Source organism: Callospermophilus lateralis, chromosome 8 (assembly GCF_048772815.1).
Source record: "Callospermophilus lateralis isolate mCalLat2 chromosome 8, mCalLat2.hap1, whole genome shotgun sequence".
Lineage (NCBI taxonomy): Eukaryota > Metazoa > Chordata > Mammalia > Rodentia > Sciuridae > Callospermophilus > Callospermophilus lateralis.
This window is the reverse complement of record NC_135312.1, coordinates 122,131,735-122,153,196: the sequence shown is the minus strand read 5'-3', so window position 1 is coordinate 122,153,196 and position 21,462 is coordinate 122,131,735. Positions and strand designations below refer to the sequence as shown.

Below are 21,462 nucleotides of genomic sequence, written 5' to 3'. Positions count from 1 at the left end.
CTTTTTTTATTCCTTACATACATGACAATAGTGGAATGCATTACAATCATAATTATCCATTCACAGCACAATTTTTCATAACTCTGTATATAAAGTATACACACCAAATTATGCCATTATACATGAGCTCTCTTATTTTGTTGCATTACAATTCTTAATACACCTTTATACCACAATTTATCATATCTCTGTTTGTATATAAGGTATATTGATTGACACCAAATTCACATCTTCATACATGTATTTTGTATAATGATGAGGGTCTTTTTTAATAAAGCCATTTGAAAAGAGACTATATGATTCCTAAATGTAAATCATTGTTTTGTCCAATTGTATCCCATAGTGTCTTAGATAGTTTTCTTGTTCTTTTTTTTTTTTTTTTTTTTGTGTGTGTGTGTGTGTATGGTGCTTTTTGAGGGTAGTGTGTGTGTGCAAATCTAGGGTCTTGCATTTGCTAGGCTAGTGCTCTACCATCAAGCCACATGCCTAGCTCTCTATTTTTTTTTTCTATAATGAAAAGCACATCCCTGTCAATCCAATACTTGGACTGGGGCCAACACTTTCAAACTGATAAAAACCCTGAGAGGCAGCTGGGCCTGACAGCATATGCCTGAAATACTAGCAGCTTGAGAGGCTGAGGCAGGAGGATCCCAAATTCAAAGCCAGCTGCAGTAACTTAGCAAGGGCCAAAGAAAGACTCTGTCTCAAAATAAAACATATAAAGGACTGGGTATGTGGTTCCATAAATAAACACACCTGGAGTCAATCTCTGGTACAAAAAAAAAAATTCTAAGAGGCAGAAATTCAAGTCTGGTTCTGGAAAGGAGTATCATTTATAATTCACTAGTAATGATCAGTTTACTCACAGGTAAAGTTTCAAGATGCAATAATGGATTCTAATAATATCAACTAAAATCATAATATATATAGAACTTATATTGATTTTAGTCTTATACTATGTCTTCTCAAATACAAATATACACAATAGATTTTACTTCTGCTACTCACTCCTGCATTATTGTAACACTGAATTTAGACAGTAAAATTAGTCTCTGTATACATCTGCATGGGAATATTTTCTTTCCTTTCAAATGGTACTTAAGAAAGCAGTCTAAGGGAAAGTCACAATAATGTTCTCTGCATTATTGTTTATAATACTAAACAGTGAAAAAAACCCATGCAAATATTCATAAAGAGAATGGATAAATTGTTTTGTATTTATTCAGTATAATAGTCTATATTGCAACAGGTAAAATGATTAAGCAGATGACACATGTATCTCCATAGAAATATCATAAAAACTACACTGAGAAAAAAAATAAGAAAAAATTTTAGCAGTCATACAAGACAGCAGCAATAATATAGTTTTATATAAAAATGCATCGTATTCTTATGGTCACATATGAAGAGTACAACACTGAATGCAAAGCATTGATTTCTCAGAGGAGTTGAGAGTTAGTGGTGGGAACCCAGGCGAGGAGATTTCACTCTATCTAAATAAATATTCATCTCTTACAAAAATTCCAAAGCTGAGTAATAGATTCCCAAGTGATTGTTATTCATTATTTGTCCTTTTTTGTTAGAAATTTTCATAATTCTTTTAAAGGAAAGCACTGAGACAAAATTCCAAGAAAATCATTGCTAATGTCAATTCCACTCTTTCTTTGATGTGTGGTCTTGGGCAAGTTGCTTAACCCTTTGTCCCTATTTCCTCAACTGCAAAATGAGGACAGTCACCCTGTCATGCTTCATCGACTTGAAGTGGAAAACAATTAATAAAAGTTATGGTAGAAGAAGCTACATGATTAAATTCTGTGTCAACCCTAGAAAACAGAGGGAAAGATTAATTGTTCTGGAGAAAGAGTTCAGAGCCTCAGACGGGAAAAGTCAGCATCTATTCAAGGCAGGAAATATTCTCCTCGCACCCTTATGGGCACAGCTACTCCTCATGAGCGCTCACAAACCCAGGGACTGTCCTACTACTCTCCAGTGGAACAGAAGAGCCACGTCGAGCCACATTTTTGTAACTACTTTTTCTGGGTTTTGTCAAACAGAATTTCCTCAACAAATGCTCTGGATATGCCACTGATTTGTATCAAAGGCAGGGTCCTGGCAAGTGAATGGGAAGGTGATGACGATGACGACTTCTCAGCTGATAGAGCTGTGATGCTAACAGTAACCTGACAGTCGCTTCATTCTCTTGTGGTCAAATAAGTTCCAGCTGCCAGAAGGTGTTTGAAGATGAAATGGAGATCACAGCTGGCTTTCCAGCACACATCCTCTCATTTTCTACTGAGTAAAGCAGACACCAATTTACATGGGATCAGACATACCTTCACTCTGATTAACCAGTATAATGCAGACCCCTTGAAATCAACACAGGTTCAGGAATGGGCATGATCTATGCCAGGCTGAATGTACTCCTGACCTCATCAGTTATTTTAAGGGTATACAAGTGACCTATGCTCTTCCAGTCCAGTGAAGCCCACCAGGAGGATAAAGACCTCTTTATCTTTTTTGGTTGAGCAGTGAGGTAGCTCAGGGCAGTCATCTTCAGTTATGAGGAGATACATAAAGAAAATCACAGTGATGAAATAGGGGGAAGAGTATCTCCCACTAGTCCTGAGCCACTGAACCAACCCTTCTCAAAATCTGCTTTACTCCTCAAATCATCAGCTATATCAATTAATGAATTTATTGTTCAAAACAGTTTGAGACAGGGTTGCTGTCACTCGCAAACCAAAGCATACTAAAGTAAATAAATGGCTATGTATGCGCTTTTAACATAGATGAGCCATAGTACAGATGAGTACTTTTGATTTACAGTAAGAAAAAGACACAGAAGATTATTTCTAGAAAGCAACAAATCAATCATGATGATGATCTCCGATGAAGGTTTTAAAACTGTGATTCCTTCTACTGAGAGGTAAAGCCTATGGCCACTCACTTTGAATCTGGATGGGCTTGGGACAGTGTTGACCAATACAGTATAGCGGACATGATGCTATCTAACTTCTGTGGCCAGGTCACAAGTGACTGTTCAAGCTCCTACCTGATTATTCTCTTGGAATTTACCCATCTCTGTTTTTTCCTTTGAGACATTCCCTGTGAGAACTCATCCACATTGCCAGGAGAGGCCCCAGCATATGAAGGGTCCCACTGACATTCTCCAGTCACAGCAGAACCTAGTCTCTAAGGCCAGCTATCCCAGGTGCCAGAGTGTGATTCTAGAAACCTCTAGGTGATGCCCAATGTGGTGGTGCACACCTGTAATCCCAGAAGCTTAGAAGGCTGAGACAGGAGGACTGCAAGTTCAAAGCCAGTCTCAGCAATGGGGAGGTGCTAAGCAACCCAGTGAGACTCTGTCTCTAAATAAAATAAAATAAAAAAAAATAGGGCTGAGGATGTGGCTCAGTGGTTGAGTGCCCCTGAGTTCAATGCCCAGTACAAAAAAAAAAAAAAAAAAAACACACACAAAATAAACCTCTGGATGACTAGAGTTCCCAGGCTTTCAGGTGGCTGCCAAGTCACAGATGTCACGAAGCAGACAAAACATCCCTGCTTTCAGTGTTTGACTACTAACCCAAAGAAACTGTGAGAATAAATAAAATGATTCTGACTTTATATAAGTATACTTGGGAGAGAGTATGTGCATTGGCAGTAAGTAACTAGAACCACACAATCAAAACAACTTAGAAGGGTCTGTATTTCTATTGGGGACAATGCTTTCAGAGTTCACGTTGGTTAGTATTATACTCTGAAGTATGGTCTCTTTTACTCTGAAACAATCATAGTTAATTGTCCTAGCAAACAGACAAATACAATTGGCAAAAGCCAATTTTACATCTTAAGATTATAAATTGTTCTTTTGGAGAAGATTTATATCTTAAAATTATGACCATTTGTATTTACATCTTAAAATTATAAATTATGTTCTCTGGGAGGTTATAAAATGTTAAAAAATATAAAAATATGTTAAAATGCTTCCTAAAACCATGTTTATTTAAATTATATTACCAATTTCCAATTTATGAAAAAAGTCAATATAAGAAATCAAATATCAAAATACCAATCTGATCAGAGCTGACGTTTTTTGAGCTACACTTTCGGCATTTCCTTTTAAGTATATTTCAAGGTTAATTATTGCTAACAACAGAGAAAACAAACTGGAAAAATAATTGTTAAAATGATTTCAAAACATCATACTAAAAATTCTTTAAAATCCCCTTGCCTGATATGTGCTGACTTACAAGACTGGTCTACTGGGAGGCTGGCCAATAAAGCAACTCCTGGGGCATCAGAGATGACACGGTGAGGTCAAACAGAGAAAGAGTGATGGAATAAAGCTGTGTCTGAAGGTTCCACAATGGAAAGGAAAGAGGTAAGGAGGATATGAAGCCTACATTTTATTCCACTCTTTTGACTTGAAGTAGCCTCTTGTTTGGTGGTTGGTCAGGAACATTTGCCCGGTGACAGTTTATCAATGGCAATATAATTGTTCCTCTATGAGTGTTCTTAGCCTGCTCTTCTCTGCTTCATCTGATGAAGACAGCTTTCAATTCTCCTCTTTATCTGATTTCCCAGAAGAGTTCTTTTTTTTTTTTCCTGGAGTTTTATGATATAGAAGTGAGAACAACTAAAGGTTGACAGAAAGAGGGACCAGAAAGAAAAGGTTTTGCTGTGTGATTGTGAAGAAGTAAAATGGTAAATGAAGACTGACTATTTGGGAGAGTGGTAGGCTAAACAGCCGAGTGAATGAAAGTCGGAAAAAAGGTCTTAAAGGTGAGAAGTTGCTAGATGTCTCCTTTTTGAAGTTTCATTAAAGGTTGGAATCAGTTTTTTGTCACTTTTAATTGTTGGTCTGTTTATTTGGCATGATATCATAATGAATCTGAGTCACTGAAGAACTGGAATTAATTCAGGACAAATTCAGATATTCATATCCAAAGGGGATGGAGAGTACTAAGATTTTTCGTGTCCTGCTTGTCACTGCAGGATCAAAGAATGAATCCTACCGGTGATATTTTCAGGAGCTCATCTCTAGGGATGTTCCCAAAAGGGGAAAAACACATTTTGGGGGGAACAATAATAAGGTAATTAGTGATTACTCAAAAAAATTAGTAAAGTTAATATAAATGTGAAAGAGAATAGATAGAGCAACAAAGAGGTCACTGAATAGAAAAGAGATGCTAATTGGTTCAAAACACAGAAAAGGACTTCACAATCAAATTTAACTGGACGCATAGGTTGGTTGGTGTGTATACAGGAGAAACTCAAAGTGCACCACAGTCCTTGTCTTATCCAACTCATGAGTGTAGCATGACATCCTTCTGTCACAGAAACTGACAATGGAAATCCTAACTTCCTTTCCCTGGTGAGATAATGGAAGAATGTACTTTGAAGTACAAGGTATATCATATTAATTATTCTCGTTTGGCTGACAATGAAATGCCGGCATTGAAAATATCAAATGTCTCACATAAGTGAGCTTTCAACTGAATTCATGCCTTTTGATTTTATACCATTTATATGTGGTGACTTATGAGAGTGGTCTACAGGGAGGCCAGCCAGTCTTTGATGAGTGGTGGAATCTGGAATGTAAGGCTTTGACATTTTAAAGAGTTTCAGTAAAAAAGAAGAAAACGGTAGGAAGGATGACTGAAAAAGCTAGGCCGAGTCTATATCTGCACATGCTATATAGCAGAATGAGACTAACCAAAAGACGGAGAAATTTAAACCACCAGGACCACCAGGTAAGGCAGAAGTTGCAGAGATCAATGTGCATGTGGCCAAGCAGGTGGCCGTTTGTATATGTGTATGTGTGTCCTATCTTGTTTATGGCAGTGCTACCTGTACTGCATTCGTCAATCCAGTCTCCAAGGTACTGAACACTGAAGGTGTCTGTCTAGAGTTTCATGTACACTGAGAAAATTAAGATTGAACATTGTCTTCTATCACTTTTATTTACAAAACTACTTCAAGGGATAGCAGATAAAAAGAAAAGTCTCTGGTTTTTTGCTGCCAGGAAAAGGGTATTAAAACTTTAAGAATTAAAAGAAATTGAACAAATTATGTTTTCTGCATGTGTGAACATATCACAATGAATTCCACCTTTATGTTTTATGTAAAATTATAACACACCAATTAAGAAAAAAAAAACTTCAAGAGGTAAGTGTAACCAAGTTTCTTTTGCAACAAGTTGAAAATAAATTCATAGAGAGAAATATATAAAAATTAAAATCAAAAAATAAAAACATGGTGTTATTCAGTGAAATGTTCAGTTTTAAAATCTATAATTATAAATTCAGCTAATTTAGAAATCAGGGAATCTATAAATTCAGGTAATATACTTTTAAGTTCATTACTGTCAGAAGCTGCTAGAAAGCATTGGTATAAAACTGAAAAAAATGGTCAACTGGGAGTCATTATACATGGAATTTAGTCTCTGTTGTCCCACTAGCTCAGTGTATGTACTTAACAAAATCTATGCTGCATCCCCAAGTCCCTCATAATAAATGATACGGCTGGACTAGATCAGTATTTCTTCAATTATGTCCTGAGGGGCACTTATTTAGCCAAATGCTAATGGTTGTCTTATATAATTTTTAATGGTTCTATAATGTCAAGAATACTCTTTTAAACAAAATTAAATAGGTTTAGAAACTATAAACTAGGGTCAGAAAACTATGGCCTGCAGACTAAGCCCAACTAGTTCCTCTGCCTTTGTAAACACAGTTTTATTGAAATTCAGTCATGTCCATGGCATACATATTGTCTATGGTTTATTTTGTACCACAATATCAGATTTGAGAACCAATGACAGAGATTACAATACAAACTTAAGTATTTACTTTCTGTGCCTTTACAAAAAGTTTTCTATCCATGCTCTAGACCTTCCCTGAACATTCAATGTGATCATGTGAATTCCAAAGTAATTTCACTAGAGGATCCTTTTATCACTCAACAATTATTAACAGGAATAATGACTTTTAACATAACCTAAGTTGAATTCCAAGATCCAGTAGCTTTCTATTTTTCTCTGATTCTTTAAAAACATACCTAAATGACCCAGTTTATGCCATTTACTCATGCATTCACCAACTATTTATGAAGTAGGTACCATGTGCCAGGCGAAGCTTTTGTAAGTTCAGCTATAAAGTCAACAAGTACCATTTTTAAAGGTTCACATTGGCTGCTGTGATAAGAATAAACAAGGACTGAGAGAAAAAAGACAGAGAACTCAAGGAAGCTCTTGTTATAATCTTGAAGAGATATTAGAATGGTTTATTCAGGATGGCAGCAATAGAGGGGGCTTTATTGATATACATAAAAGTAAATTCACTCTGTTTCTTCATATATTTTGAAAGTACTGCCAATGAGATGTTCCAATGGACTAGAAGAAGGGTAAGAGTTCAGAGAGAGAGAGAAGAATCAAGAGTAACTCCAATTTTAAAAATTTTTAATTAGGTATATATGACAGCAGGAACCATGAGTTCAGAGAAGATAGATGGGCCATAAATGAGGACATGAAGGTCAATGGTTCATAGATGTATTCAAGGTAGTGAGGCCATGTTCAACAGGGGAGCAGAGAAGAGATATCACAGAAATGTGTGATGATGAGAGAGGGAGTAAATAACCATGTCAAACCCACGACTAGATCAAGTAAGATGAGGACAAAGAACCAGGCATTAGGTCTAACAGTGTTCAAATCCCTTCCAAAAAAAAACATTTCAGAGGAGTTATGAGAAAAGAAGGCTGACTGGAGTAGATTGAGAAGAAAAATCGGTGTAGAAAAGATGGAGACACCTAGAAATCTTCCAATTCTATTTTCATCTGTCCTCTTTTGGACAGTTTCAGCTTTGAGGCTCTTCAACTTGAGGTTGTCCTAAAGGTTATATGATCTCTTAATCAATGCATAGATGGATATCATGTAATTTTATCTGTGCAGAAATAGATATATAAATCTCCCTTATACTGCCAGTTCCTTTTAACATTTTTGTGTATCTATGCAATGCCAAACATATGGCTAATATGTGAAAATTTCCTCTGCCATCTGAATGTTTCCAAATATACATATGCTTGAAACAAAATAAGCAAAATATTTGGATGACTAACTGGATTTTTCTTTTGTATATTTGGATGTCTACATAGTATCAAAGTTGAAATGTCTTTAAAATTATTAATGTAAATTAGTTATATGATACATCAATGTATAATAGGTGTTGAAAGGATACTCATGTTAACTTCAGAAAATCCTAATATCTTTTTTGTAAATTTTCACATTTCATTTCATTCTGTATTCTTTTGCTGAGCCTTAGTGGGTCATTTCAGGCTAACTTTATATTTTTTTAAACAATTTTTATTTGTTATTTTTAGTTATATGTGACAGAAGAATGTATTTTGACATACCATCCATACATGGGGTGTAACTTCCCATTCTTGCAGTTGTACATGATGTGAAGTTACACTGGTTGTGTATTCATACATAAACAGAAAAGTTATGTCGGATTCATTCTACTGTCTTTTCTATGCCCATGCACCCTCCCTTTCCTTCATTCCCCTTTGTCTATAGCAATGAACTTCTATTCTTCCCTCCCCCTTGCTTATTTTGAGTTAGCCTCCACATCTTTTTATATCTTTTATCTTTCAGTTTGTTAGAAATATTAGAACTCTGTACTATACAGATTATTCTTGGTGCTTAGGAAACTTAGACACTTTAATTTAGCATGACATGTTAAATCAAGGTAATTTCACATTGAATGAAAATATCATTCCATCTGAGTTGCTTCATATGTGTGTGTGCATGTGCAAAGTATAAAGACGTGTGCCCTTTTGACTTATGGAGTGTTGCCCATCTATGAGGCACACGTAGATGGTGCTGTCAGAGTTGATTTCATCATGTATTTCCTAGTCTGTGACAGAGCTCACAGAATGATCACTAACTGAAGGCATCATCCACTCAAATAGCCTTAATCGTCATTGTTAGAGCAAATGATGAAGCACCTCTCTGGTAAGTGCACCAACCACAGGAGCTAATTTATACTCTCCTCTTCAGTGCTCTTATCCATATGTAGTACAGGGTACTCATTGGCACATGAACAGTGACTATGACATTAAACAGGATGGTGAGTCCAATAGTACAGTTTGCTAACAAAGTCTGCCAAAACCTAGTATTCAGTTTTTTGGTTTTTTTGGAGCAATATATGTGTTTTTAATATTGTAGCTGGTTTTCTAGCAATACTCTCATGTGCATCAATTTGTAAGTTTATTTTATACCAAGTACAGTTCCAAATAATCTCTTGGCAGCTGTTCTTTCCATTCCTTTGGACACAAAAATAATATTTTAATTCAAGAAAATATCATCACACACTTGTTCTGGAAAATTATCTTCATTTACTAGAGAGTTCTGGCCCATGTTTGAGAAATATGCTACTTTTTCGATGGTTATATGGCAATGTCCAAAATGATAAAGTATCAGATATTACAGGGAGTTGTTCAATTCTTTGATCTAATTAACCTAATTTTTTATATCCTATACTGTGTTTATAGTTAAGCTCTTCTTTTTCATCTGCTTCTGTGAAATCCTCTTATTTGCAGGTTTACTTGTCCCAATAGAGCACCATTTCTTTTTATAAATTTCATTTATTTTGAATTCCAACATTTATTAAATATCTCTAATTTTATCCCGACTTGAACCAGCTTTACTCCATGTATCAATTTTTAAAGTGAGAGTTAAGGAAAAATTGAAATAGTAAAAATAGAAAATGCTAACTGAGGGGCTGAGGGAACCCCTCTGTGACAGAGTGCTGTCCTGGCATGTGAAAGGCCCTGGGTGCAGTCCCTAGCACTGGAAAAAAGGAAAGGAGGGAGGAAAGGAAGAATAGAAGTCCAAAGGGCTAAGAATATTTTAGTCTAAATTACACTCCGCTAACAAAATGGTAGTTCAGTAAAAGATGTCAGACTTCTTAATAGGCATGCACAGCTTTTTACAAATTATATTTAAGAAGTATACTTCAATAATTCTGTTAAAAGAAGTTAACAGGCTATCAAGGAAAACCATGATTGACCTGATTTTTTAAATTGGCAAAGGATATGTGAAAAAAAAAATCTTTTTCTAAGGCTTTTCCCTCTAAATTCACCAAAGGGCTGTGAGACCTGAGAACCAGCGGTGACCAGCAGGGTTTTGAAGACCAACTCCTAGCTCCCCTTTGTAACCTTTCAAATCTTTTATGTGTAGAACACCAGTTTCACAGAGCGACTGTGAATTTTTGCCGGAATTTTTCAGGTGTTAATGGGGCCTCAGCCAGGCATGGCTGTTTTCATTATACAGAAGCAAGAAGACTACTTCCATCCCTGTCAGGTTATATTCAGTCTCTGCCTTACACAGGAGGTCTAGTCCTCTGTACTCTCTTGGAGCTTTCTGGCTACTTACAGGAGACTCACTGCTACTACCTTCTCCAGAACCTCTCAGCAACACCAAGAGTAGGTTCTTAGCCCACAGAGAGCACTATGAAATTTCCATCCGTCTTTGAACATACATTGACCTCTCCTCTTGGAAAACTGAATCAAAGCCAAAACAAAAACCCTTTTGTTTCATTCCATTGCTTTCAGCCTACTTTCTCATTTCTCTCTTGGTATTCAGTGGTGAGTTTCCTAAGGTGTGGCTTTTACTCTCTCTCTCTCTCTCTACTTATACAAGATGTGTTCTTTTCTTGAAAGCCTGCTAATTAAAACTAGTCCATTAAACGTCATCAATCATTCATAGGAACCAAATCCAATAGCTTCTCTTTAATCCTTATTCTTTGTCTTCAACACATCTAATATTCTTGCTCACCTTTCCTGGATTATATGCCTCTCATTTTAGTTTCTTTTTTGCCTCAATGTCAAATAATTCCTTCATTATTTGTGGACTCTATAGCCCTACTTTTCTTGTAGTTACAGATATTACCTTTCACAATGTCTGTTATCATTTTCTATGCAGACTGTGGAGAAAACTGTTTAAATAATTCATCTAAAATTAATTATCCATAAACTATTAAATTTGCATTCTCTTTTCCTATTTTTGTAAATGGAATGAGTGTACAGGATGTTTTATTTTTCCTAGTGCAGAAATGAAAGCTATGACAATGCGTAACCAGACCATGAATGTCAGAAACAATCAAGGAGAAAGTAAAACTCTTTGAACAATGGAAGCAAAAAACAATAAAATCAAATTATTTAAAAAAAGGATCAACACTCTAAAATAGCAATTATTTTTCTGAAATGAGGTTCAGAGTTAATGCAGATTATTCTTTGATGACACTGAGTCGTTAAATTGTGTGCTACTAGGGGACAGGTCTATTCATCTTCATCTTCCATAGTGATTGGCAGAGTTTTATACATAATATGATCTTTAACAGTACCTGCTCCATTGAATGTGAGACTTCCAGCAAAAATGACATACATACAATGAAATACATGACAACATTCTACCCACTTGCATTGCAAACTAAGTTTTTCATTTTTTTCTAAAAAAGCATTTCATGTGGAATTCTTATTGCTATAATGGAGGAGATCCTATACATATAAAGAATTTTCAATTAATATAGAAATAATTTAGATTAGCTAAAAAAAAGCCCTGCCTGGTTTTCCTTTGTAATCAAAAGTGCTACACAATCCATTCTTATTGTTTGAATAAAGGAGTCAGTTAAGTGGTCAAGTTTTAATAAATCTGTTATGATTCCAATCTCCCTATGTTTGGAGTACAGGGCATTACTATTAGAGAAAGTGCTTGGATGTGAACAATTGACAGTTGGTCCTTCCAACCTTAAAGCAGAGAGAAAGAAGCATTGAATCTGCTCCTTTTACAAAAGCTCTGGATTATATGTGAGATGTGATAACAGTCTCGAAACACGGAGCCTTTTGTGCTGGTGATTTACAGAAGTGCTTTATTTTTCTTTTCACTTAACTTAGAATGCAAAATTAAATGTCTTCATGTTTTAGGGAGGCAAGAAAGGGGCTTGAAAGATGTCTGAAAGATGTCTCAGATCATCAAGTTCAATGGGAAGATCAGAGCAAATAGGAGAAGCACAAATACAGGCCCCATGGAATTTCCCAGTTGATCAAAGGGACCAGTAAATATCACAGGTAGGGCCTGAGGGGAAGCAGCTCCCAGAGATCACTGTGCCTCAGAGTCAGTGCAGGGATGGCAGCTGTTGGAAAGCAGCATCACTAGAGAAAAAAAAATTGTGAGGGAGAATTCACAGCACAGAAAAGGGGCCAGCAGCAGCAGTTCTATCTGGTGGCAATTTTAGACATGTGTGACTTGCTTCACATCATTGTCAGGGAAGGAAATGCCCTCTCCTGGGATTCTCATGCTTGGCTTGCCTCTTTGTAACAGGGACATCCCATGAGATATCCTTCGAGATCCCATGAATTCTCCAGGACAAAGACACAGGAGCTGCCCTGCTTTACCAAGCCTTCCCCTGATGGTCTTTCCACAGCTGAGGGTGGAGGATAATAATAATATGAATTTGATTAAATACTTACTCTAATTGCATTGAACTTTTTAAATACATGAGTCACAAATTACTAGACAATGATGAACATATTGGAAGGTATATAATGACCAAGTTTCTTTCAACATCCCTCCCCCAATTACTAACTCCAAAGGTTCAAGTGTTTAGTAAACCTGATAACAGTCACCAAAATAAAACTGTCCCATGTTTGTAGACTGCTGAATTGAGACTGCCCATTAAATATACTACATACAATGGGAATAGAGAAGATTTGGGGAAGAATATGATTTTAGTCCTGAAAATTTTTCTAAACAAAAGAATTAAAGATTCACAGGTGACTACACCACAGTGAACCCCACCATCATGTACATCCATAAGACCGGGGCCCTAATTACAATAAATATTTTCCATGCATGTATAATTTCATCAAAATGGACTCTGCTTTCACGTGTAACTAAAAAGAACAAATAAAAAAAAGAGAAGAGCAAAAAGATGAAAGCCCTTTGGGAGTGAATATATTGGGATGGGATGTATCTTTATGTCTTGATATAAGTAAGGGGCATCCCTTAAAGTTAAAAAAAAAAAAGTCTTTGGAGAAAAAAATTATTGTTTTTCCTCAAAATCTTATAGAATTCAACTATTTCATGCATAAATCATTTGCAAACAGGTTGATAAATTAATGGAAAGCACATTCATAATGGATTCATAAGGAAAAATAATTTATTAAGAGAATTAATCTATCTTAAATATCCACAGAAACTATCCATTGATTTTACTGTGAGAGAAAACAATAAACTTTATGGATGTGGATATGGCCCAGTATAGTAATTCCTTCCCTTTTAGCAAATGGCCTGACCTCTAATCTTTCTCTACTCACAAGCTTTGTGCTTTTGTCCTGCAATGGAGTACAACTCAAATCATGCTTTGGCCCGCAATGTTTCTAACTCAGGCCTAGCCCCCAGGTGTCAGCATAACTATACAAATGGGGTTTACACCCGGGTTCAGATGTACCACAGTCATGCTACAACTCCATTCTGCCGTTAATCTAAGATAGCTTTGTCTCAAAAATGTAGGAAATAAAAAAGGAAAATCCAGTAATATTAAGACTCCTGCCTAAATAATGAAATGGAACTGGTATGACCCTAAAGGCCATCCTGTATTCAAAGAGTAAATTTTCAAGTTTCTAAAAACACTTGATTATACAGTCAGTGCTCCACATTCACATGTTGGACATCTGTTTATTCAATCAGCCACCAAACATATTCAGAAAACTAAAACACTGCTAACTGATTCAAACTGTATTTGAACATGTACAGATTTTCTGTGTCATTATTTCCTATAAGCAATATGGCGTAACAACTATTTGCATAGCATTTAGATTGTATGGCTTTTATAAATAATCTAGTGAGGATTTAAAGCATCCAGGAGTATGTACCCAGGGTTTATGCAAATACTACACCATTTTTATAGAGTACTTCAGCATCCATAGATTTTTGTATCTGCAGGAGGTCCTGCAAACAATTCCTCATTGATGCAAATGGACAACTATTTAATTGCTAATATATAAGGTTTTATCTTTTTAAATTTTTAATATTTATTTTTATGAAAAGTTTAATTTAAATTGAAAATAGAATTATTTTGTATTTCATCTCTCAGGCAATATTTCATCAATATTCTACATGATTCTTTTACAGGTGGTACAAGTGTTGTTCATGGACTTTAACATAGGTTTTGAATGAGGATGACGTATAAATGACCATTGCTGGCTCTCAAGAATTGATGTGGATCAGGGGGCTGGAGTTGTGGCTCAGTGCTAGAGCGCTTGCTTAGCACATGTGAGGAACTGGGTTCCATCCTCGGCACCACTTAAAAATGAGTAGAATAAAAGTATTTTGCCCATCTACAACTAAAAAAGAGAATTAATGTGGGTCAGAAACCACTTGGAAATATTATTAAAATATGGGTTCAGGGTAAGTTTAGTACATCTGCAGTGGGGCCTGAGAGTCTGCATTGCTGACAGGTCCCCAGGTCGGGCTGCTATTGCTAATCCAGGAACTACACATACATTTTAAGAACAAGATAAACAGAAATCAAGTTGATAAAAATTCTGAGATTTACTTCCAAATTACAAATAACTTATAAACAGACTGAAGACTCACCAACATCCAAGTTAGAGTCAACTCTTTTTTTTTATTAATGACCAAAGCAAAAGAGTTTTATACATAATATAGTAACTTTTCAGGTAATTAACAAATTTATAACTCAAAGTGTGCTGGTTGCTAAAAAACCTCTACCTGCTTAATTTCATTTTGACAAAAAATTTTGATGGAAAATAAAATAATATAAAAATCATAGTATGAAAACTATAAGTAAAACTTTCTGTTTGCACATGGGCATGCATATGCCCACTGAAGAAATCTGATTCAGCATTCAGTGGGTTAATGAAAAGACCTAACATTCTGCCACCTAATATTATCACAAAGTAAGTATAAGACTGTAAAGCAGTGAACAAATGGCTTATGATTGGATGACAGGTAGGCTTCAATTATAATTTTTGGTTAAAAATGTTAAAACATTCCCTACTTTATTCAAATCTAGTTTATTATCATTGTGAATATCTCAATATCTCAGCATATTTATACTTATTTGCAAATGAGCTCCAAAGACATTCTTAATTGTCTGATGTTGGACTACTTAAGTGTTATGTACTTAATGGTATAGGAAAAAAAGCTTCAGAATTAAACAATGGCCAAACCTTTTCCAAAAAAATGTAAAACACATTTCTATAAGCTTGAATGCCTAAAGTTCTTCCTGTAAAATGTTGCAATAAGTATATTCAGTAAATTGGCTCCTTCTTTTATGTTGCTGGGCATTACATTGTGTAACTTGTGTTCTTTCTGATTTTCTATTTATACAGTGTGTGACATGTCTGATGTTATCTTGCAAATTGGAGACTTAAGGATTTACTTAAGTGTTTTATATGGTGAAGAATTATGCAAAAATTTTATTAGGCTCAATAGAGGTTTCTAATGTTAAGTTCTATACTTTAAATTTTTGTCATTTTCCAATGGCACTGAAGTTAATGTCCCTGCATGAGCTGTGGGACATATTCTAAAGTGCAATCAAGGTAATGAGGCAGGCGTCAGCCCGGCCACCTTGGCAATCAATCTTTTTGGTTCACATAATCTCAAAATCATGCTCAACTCCCAGCCTATGCTTCTTTAGCCACTGACCTCGATGCCTGACCTCTCCTGAAGATTTATAATCAAGAAATTATTGTTATTGTTTTCTACAACTCATGTACTTACAATCAGGAGGCATCTTTTCCATAAATGTTGTGTAATATTCTTTGAGAAGTTCAAAATTTTCATGGTTAATACTTTCTTGCAAAGAGACATCTCCAAACCTAAAAGTAGAAAAAAGAAAGTAGTTATGGATTGTAGAAGAGCTCCAAAAAGTAACATTTTTTATCATTGCTTTATAAATAGATGACAATAGTTTCCTAAGAGAGAGGCACTCATTTTTTAAGCTACATTTCACAAATGTGATTTCAAGCGTATTCTAGTCTCCACCGCCCTGATTCCACCAATCACTCTGACAACACCAAACTAGTCTCACATCATCACCTGTGAACTTTTGACTAAATACCATATGCAAACATAACCCCCTGTGCATGTAGAAAACTAGTATCTGGTGAATGTTAATTTTCGTTACCTGCACCTCCTCTTCAGGGCTGCATATCTGCATGCATAGAAAATCCTCCCTCCCTCCCTCCCTCCCTCCCTCCCTCTCTTTTTATCCATTCAATCTTGCTCATTACCCATGGCAGCTTGGGAATGCTTCAGAAGACCAGGACAGGGCACTGTGCTGCATGCAGTCTTGTACACTGTCAACTGCCAGAGGAACACGTAGAGCCCTATACCCACAGAGAGGAGTTCACTTTTACAGATATTTTTTTTCCTGCTAAATTTTAAGACCAACCTCTCTGTACCAGGGCTCTTTTAGTCCTTCTTTAAGAAGAACCTTTCTACTCATGTGTCCCTGACTGTCTTCTCTTTGATAATTTCCCAAGTTCAAAAGTCCAAAGGATGCTGTATAAATGGCTCCCAGTATGTATCTATATCCCAATCCATATTTCTAGATTGGAATTCTCAGTGTGAGTTGTGTCCCTCCTATACTGACTTCATGTGCAACATAACCCAAACCTGAATCCATTTCCTCTTATTGACTGTTTCTAGACCTATCCCCGATATCCTGTCATTAACTAAAGTTCAAAATCCAGGCACCATTTTGGATTTCCTTTCGTTCCCCCATCCTACCCACTATGTATTGATATTTACCACATGTCTGGTTATCCCTTCCTTTTTTTTCACTGTCGCTATATATTAGGTAGTTAATTACTCTCCTCAAGCCTCCCAAATGCTCCAGTGCTATACCTCCAGCCTCCTTCCCTTTTTGTCTATTATGTAGCATGACGAGATCATTCATTCATTCAATAAATATTTGCTCAGTATCAGCTGTGGACCCGGCATTGCATTATACATAAACCAAATGCTGAAAGAATCAATATCACCCTATCAGTTCACTGAACTTCAATGCTTCTCTTCTCCCTGTAATGACAAAGTCTGGTCCCTTTGTTCAGGACTGAAGTCTCCACAAAAGCTATCGAACACACTCATGGGAGTGTAGTTTCACCCTTCTCTCTTCTCAGCATTGTCTTAACACCTCTGAGACTGTTCACATGCTCTTCCTCCTCCGACTAGAATGTCTAACCTTCCTTGTTGGCTTGATTAATTCATATTCTTCAAAGCAGGGGAAAGCTCTTGTTTTCCAAGGGACCTTCCACATGGACTCATCTCCCATTTCTTTCCTACGCTATTTGTGTCCTTTCAACATCTTTGATGATTGCAAAAGTCAAATGTAAAGTGGTGTTGGCTGACTCATCCTCCTTAATGTATTATAGTTCATTCAGCACAGGTATCACATTCCACGTTTCCTGTGTCCCTCTGTCCCATAGCTGGACATGGCAGTGCCTAGCAGAGCCAATGTTTAATATCTGTATGAATTGAACTTGGAGAACATGAATAAAGTCATAGGAAAATTAAAAGAGTTTCTCCAGACTGAAAATACACTTTTCTAACTTTTTAAGATACCAGAGTGAACTGGTGTTTTTAACATAGCATCCTCAAGTAAGATTAGTAAAATCCATGTGCAGAAACCCTAACCCTAGTTTTGTTGTATTTAGTAATGGGGCCCCCTCTGAGTAAGTGAGTTGGGTTGAATGAGGTTATGGGGATAGGCTCTGATCCTGTACATTACAAGAAGTGACACCAGAGAGCTCTGCACCATCTACACAAAGAAGAGACCATTGTGAGCACACAAGGAAACGTGATCAGACATCTGCCCTCATCAGACCAATGCAGCTGGGACCTGGCTCTTAGATTTCCCAGTCTCCTGAAGTTTGAGCAATTAATTTTTTTATCTTTAAGTTTTACCTTGTCTATGAGTTAATCCAAATCCCAAATATACCATATTCTAGTGTACCAAAAAAGTTTTGCTATATCAAAAAGACACTATTTATCAGGCTGGTTCTTTTTGTCCCAAGTTGTGTGAGTTATGTTCAAGAATATCATTTGCCACAGACACTGCTTTTGATATGAGGAAAAAGATCATACACACACACACACACACACACACACACACACACACACAAAATACAATCAAAATTTATACTGATTTTAAAAAGTGTTTAATTATCAAAGAAAACTTCATGTACAATACTATGCATACAACCATATTTTGATATATAAGTACTGTAAGAAAAGAGACTAACAGCTTCTAAATGGATTGAAATCAAACATAAAATACAAAGCTTCATCATCTACTTGTTAACTGCCAAATGAGAATTATGAAAACCTATGTTTTCCAGGAAACATCTTGTGGGTAAGAGGGAGAAGCAAAGAGAGAGTCTGAAAATAATAGCTAACAAGAGGCATGTTAAGCATCATTGAAATTCAAGAGAACTACAATTATAGCAGAAATGTTAGTTTAGTAAAAGACAGTAATGAAGATCTAAAATATATTTAACAAGTCATAGCAAGTAATATGCCACACACATTAGAACAGTTACTTATGGGGAGTTAAGAAATCATTTTAAATACCAAAGACTTTCAGATTGTCCCAAAGTTTACCTGTCAGAGACTTCTCCAGCCAGGCCTTTCTTTTCTTTTCTTTCTTTTTTTTTTTTTTTTTTTTTGTATCAGGGATTGAACACAAGAGGAAAACTGAGCCACATCCCAGACCCCTCTTTTTTGTATGTGTATTTTATCTAGAGACAGGGTCTCACTGAGTTGCTTAGGGCCTTGCTAAGTTGCTGAGGCTGGCTTTGAACTTTCGCTCCTCCTGTTTCAGCTTCCCAAGATGCTGGGATTACAAGTGTGAGCTACCACATCTGGCTTAAACAAGATGATCACTTCTTTCTCTAAAATTTTTTAAACCTGTGTTCTATAAACTTTTATCCACAGTTTCTATAATCTTTATATGTAAATTAGGTAAGGTGAAGAAGTTAAGTTTTCTGCTCTGAAAGAATAAGTGTTTTTTGACAATGCCTCATGGAATTGCATAAAGTCATTTACTATTTGAGGAAGTCATTATTAAAAGACATGTTAACATTATCCTACTATAGTTATAATAATACATAAAACAAGGAAAAAACAGACTGTGTTCATAAAATTTTAACACATATAACTGGATTTATAATGTCAATATATATATATATATATATATATATATATATATATATATATGAACATAAAAAGTTCTCAAATTTAATACATACATTGTACTTGCAAGTGTAAAAAAAAAAGTTGATCCATGTGACTACTTTGCTATTAGCCTCTACATGTACCACAATTTTTTAAATTTAAATTTAAATATGGGCCATATTTCCTTGAATATGAATATTTTACCTTGCTATATTGATTAACTTGGAATTAATAAAATGCAGAATGGTACCAATAAATATATCTAGATCCTATAAGCAGAATCGTGGGATTTCCCCGCAAAGTCCTAAAAAGGAAAAAAGAACAACTGAAATCAACCTTGTACCTGAAGCTTACCTCTCAGCAAGAGTTTGTTGTTCATTGATCCCAACATTAAAAAGTACTGGATGCACACGGAGTAACTGTCCTTCTTTAATCTGTGCAGGCAGCGACTCAAACATTCCAGTTGGAAGCTTGACCTCTACCACATAGTGTTCACTGCAGAAGGGAAGGACAGGGAGGAAGCATGGCTTATTTCGTGTTTCAGATCATTATAGATTCATTGGGATGTAGCCCGGATTTAGGGTTTTGTCTGCTTATTTTCTATTTTCATTCATTCAAGAAGCATTCCTTCATATCCTCACCAAATTGCTTGGCACAGAGAATCGCAAATATTTGTTTCCATGTTTGATTTCTCTACATTACTCTGAGCTCAATCAGGAAAGGAAGAATATTTAGTTCATTTTTTAACACCCAGGGCCATGTGCTTAGATATGGCCATGGTATTTGTTTTCTTGAGTTATTTTTAAAATCTCATCAGTTCCCAAAATAAATAAAGTAGTTGAATGATAGATATTGGATATTTTCAGCTCAATCATGATTATTATTGATAAACCCTGTTCGTGATAGCCTATTGGAAATGAAATGGTTCAATTATTTAAGGTGTAACCTTTGAGAGTTTTGATCATTTTGCAACATTCACATACCACAAGCATATTTTCATTGGAAATCTTTATTAAACATTATCATTATGGAAATCAGTATGGAGGGTCCTCAAAACACTAGGAATAGAACTATCACATAACTTAGCTATACCACTCCTTGATATTTATCCTGAAGAATTAAAGTCATCATACTATAATGATACATGCATATCCTTGATATTGCAACACAATTCTTAATAGTTAAACTATGAAACTATCCTAGGTGTCAGTCAGTGGATGAATGGATTAAAAAATGTGGTATATGTACACAATGAAGTTTTATTCAGCCATAAAAGATTGAGAAAGATTGAAATTATATCATTTTCAGGAAAATGGATAAAACTTGAGGAAATTTATTAGGTGAAATAAGACAAACTCTGCAAGTCAAGGATTGCATGTTTTCTATCATATGTGGAGCTTAGAGAGAATGAATACAAAGAAAGATGGGAGGGGAATTTACATGAAAATTGAAGGGAGATCAGTAGAACAGAGGAAAGGGACCAGGATGAGGGAGAAGAGGAGAGGAGGGAAAGGGGAAATACTGGGGAATGATATTGGCCAAATTATATTGTTATATTGTGTGCAGGTACAAATATGTGACAATGAATCCCAATATTACTTACAACTATAGTACATCAATAAAACGTTTTTTTAAAAATAACCTTTAATGTTTAAAGTTGAAAATTTAAATCATTGTTCATAAAATATGCTCAGCAAGAGTAGTTCCTCCCATACTTTGAAGTTTGTTGTCTTCTGATATAGCGTGAATTGTGAATGGAAATGTAAAGACTTTCTAGCTATGAAAGAGAATTGGGAATCACCATCAATGGAGCAAATATGGATGTTAACATTACCTTCAGATGGATGGACACATTATTGCTCTTTGCTTAATTGTTTCCAATCCTCCTTAGTATAGCATGGCTAACAGAGGGATGGGGTTTATTTCAAGTCTTCCAAGAATATTTAAGCATCAAAGAGACAGTACACATGTGCAAGTAACTCTGAAGGTGACACGCTTTATGTAATTTTTCTGTGATAACTTTGTATTAGCTTAAGATACAATTGACATAAATGCATACATTTAATGACATAATCCAGAGCTTTAATAGGTTTACTGAGTTGTACAACCATCACCATAATCCAGTTTTAGAACATTTCCTTCACCTTAAATGGATCTTTCATGCCTGTCAATCCCCCTCTGACTGCCAGCCTCAGGAAGTC

General features: G+C 35.7%; 1 protein-coding gene across 3 annotated transcripts in view; it reads right to left on the bottom strand.

Moving 5' to 3' along the window:
* Inpp4b (inositol polyphosphate-4-phosphatase type II B) overlaps window positions 1–21,462 on the bottom strand; it is a 324,225-nt gene that overhangs the window by 58,397 nt on the left and 244,366 nt on the right. For all 3 annotated transcript variants that reach the window (XM_076863878.2, XM_076863880.2, XM_076863879.2), the window contains 2 exons: window positions 19,616–19,756; window positions 15,806–15,903 (listed from right to left, as the gene is read on the bottom strand). In XM_076863878.2, coding sequence (XP_076719993.1) covers window positions 15,806–15,903; window positions 19,616–19,756 — 239 coding nt within the window. The remainder of the gene's footprint in view (window positions 1–15,805; window positions 15,904–19,615; window positions 19,757–21,462) is intronic.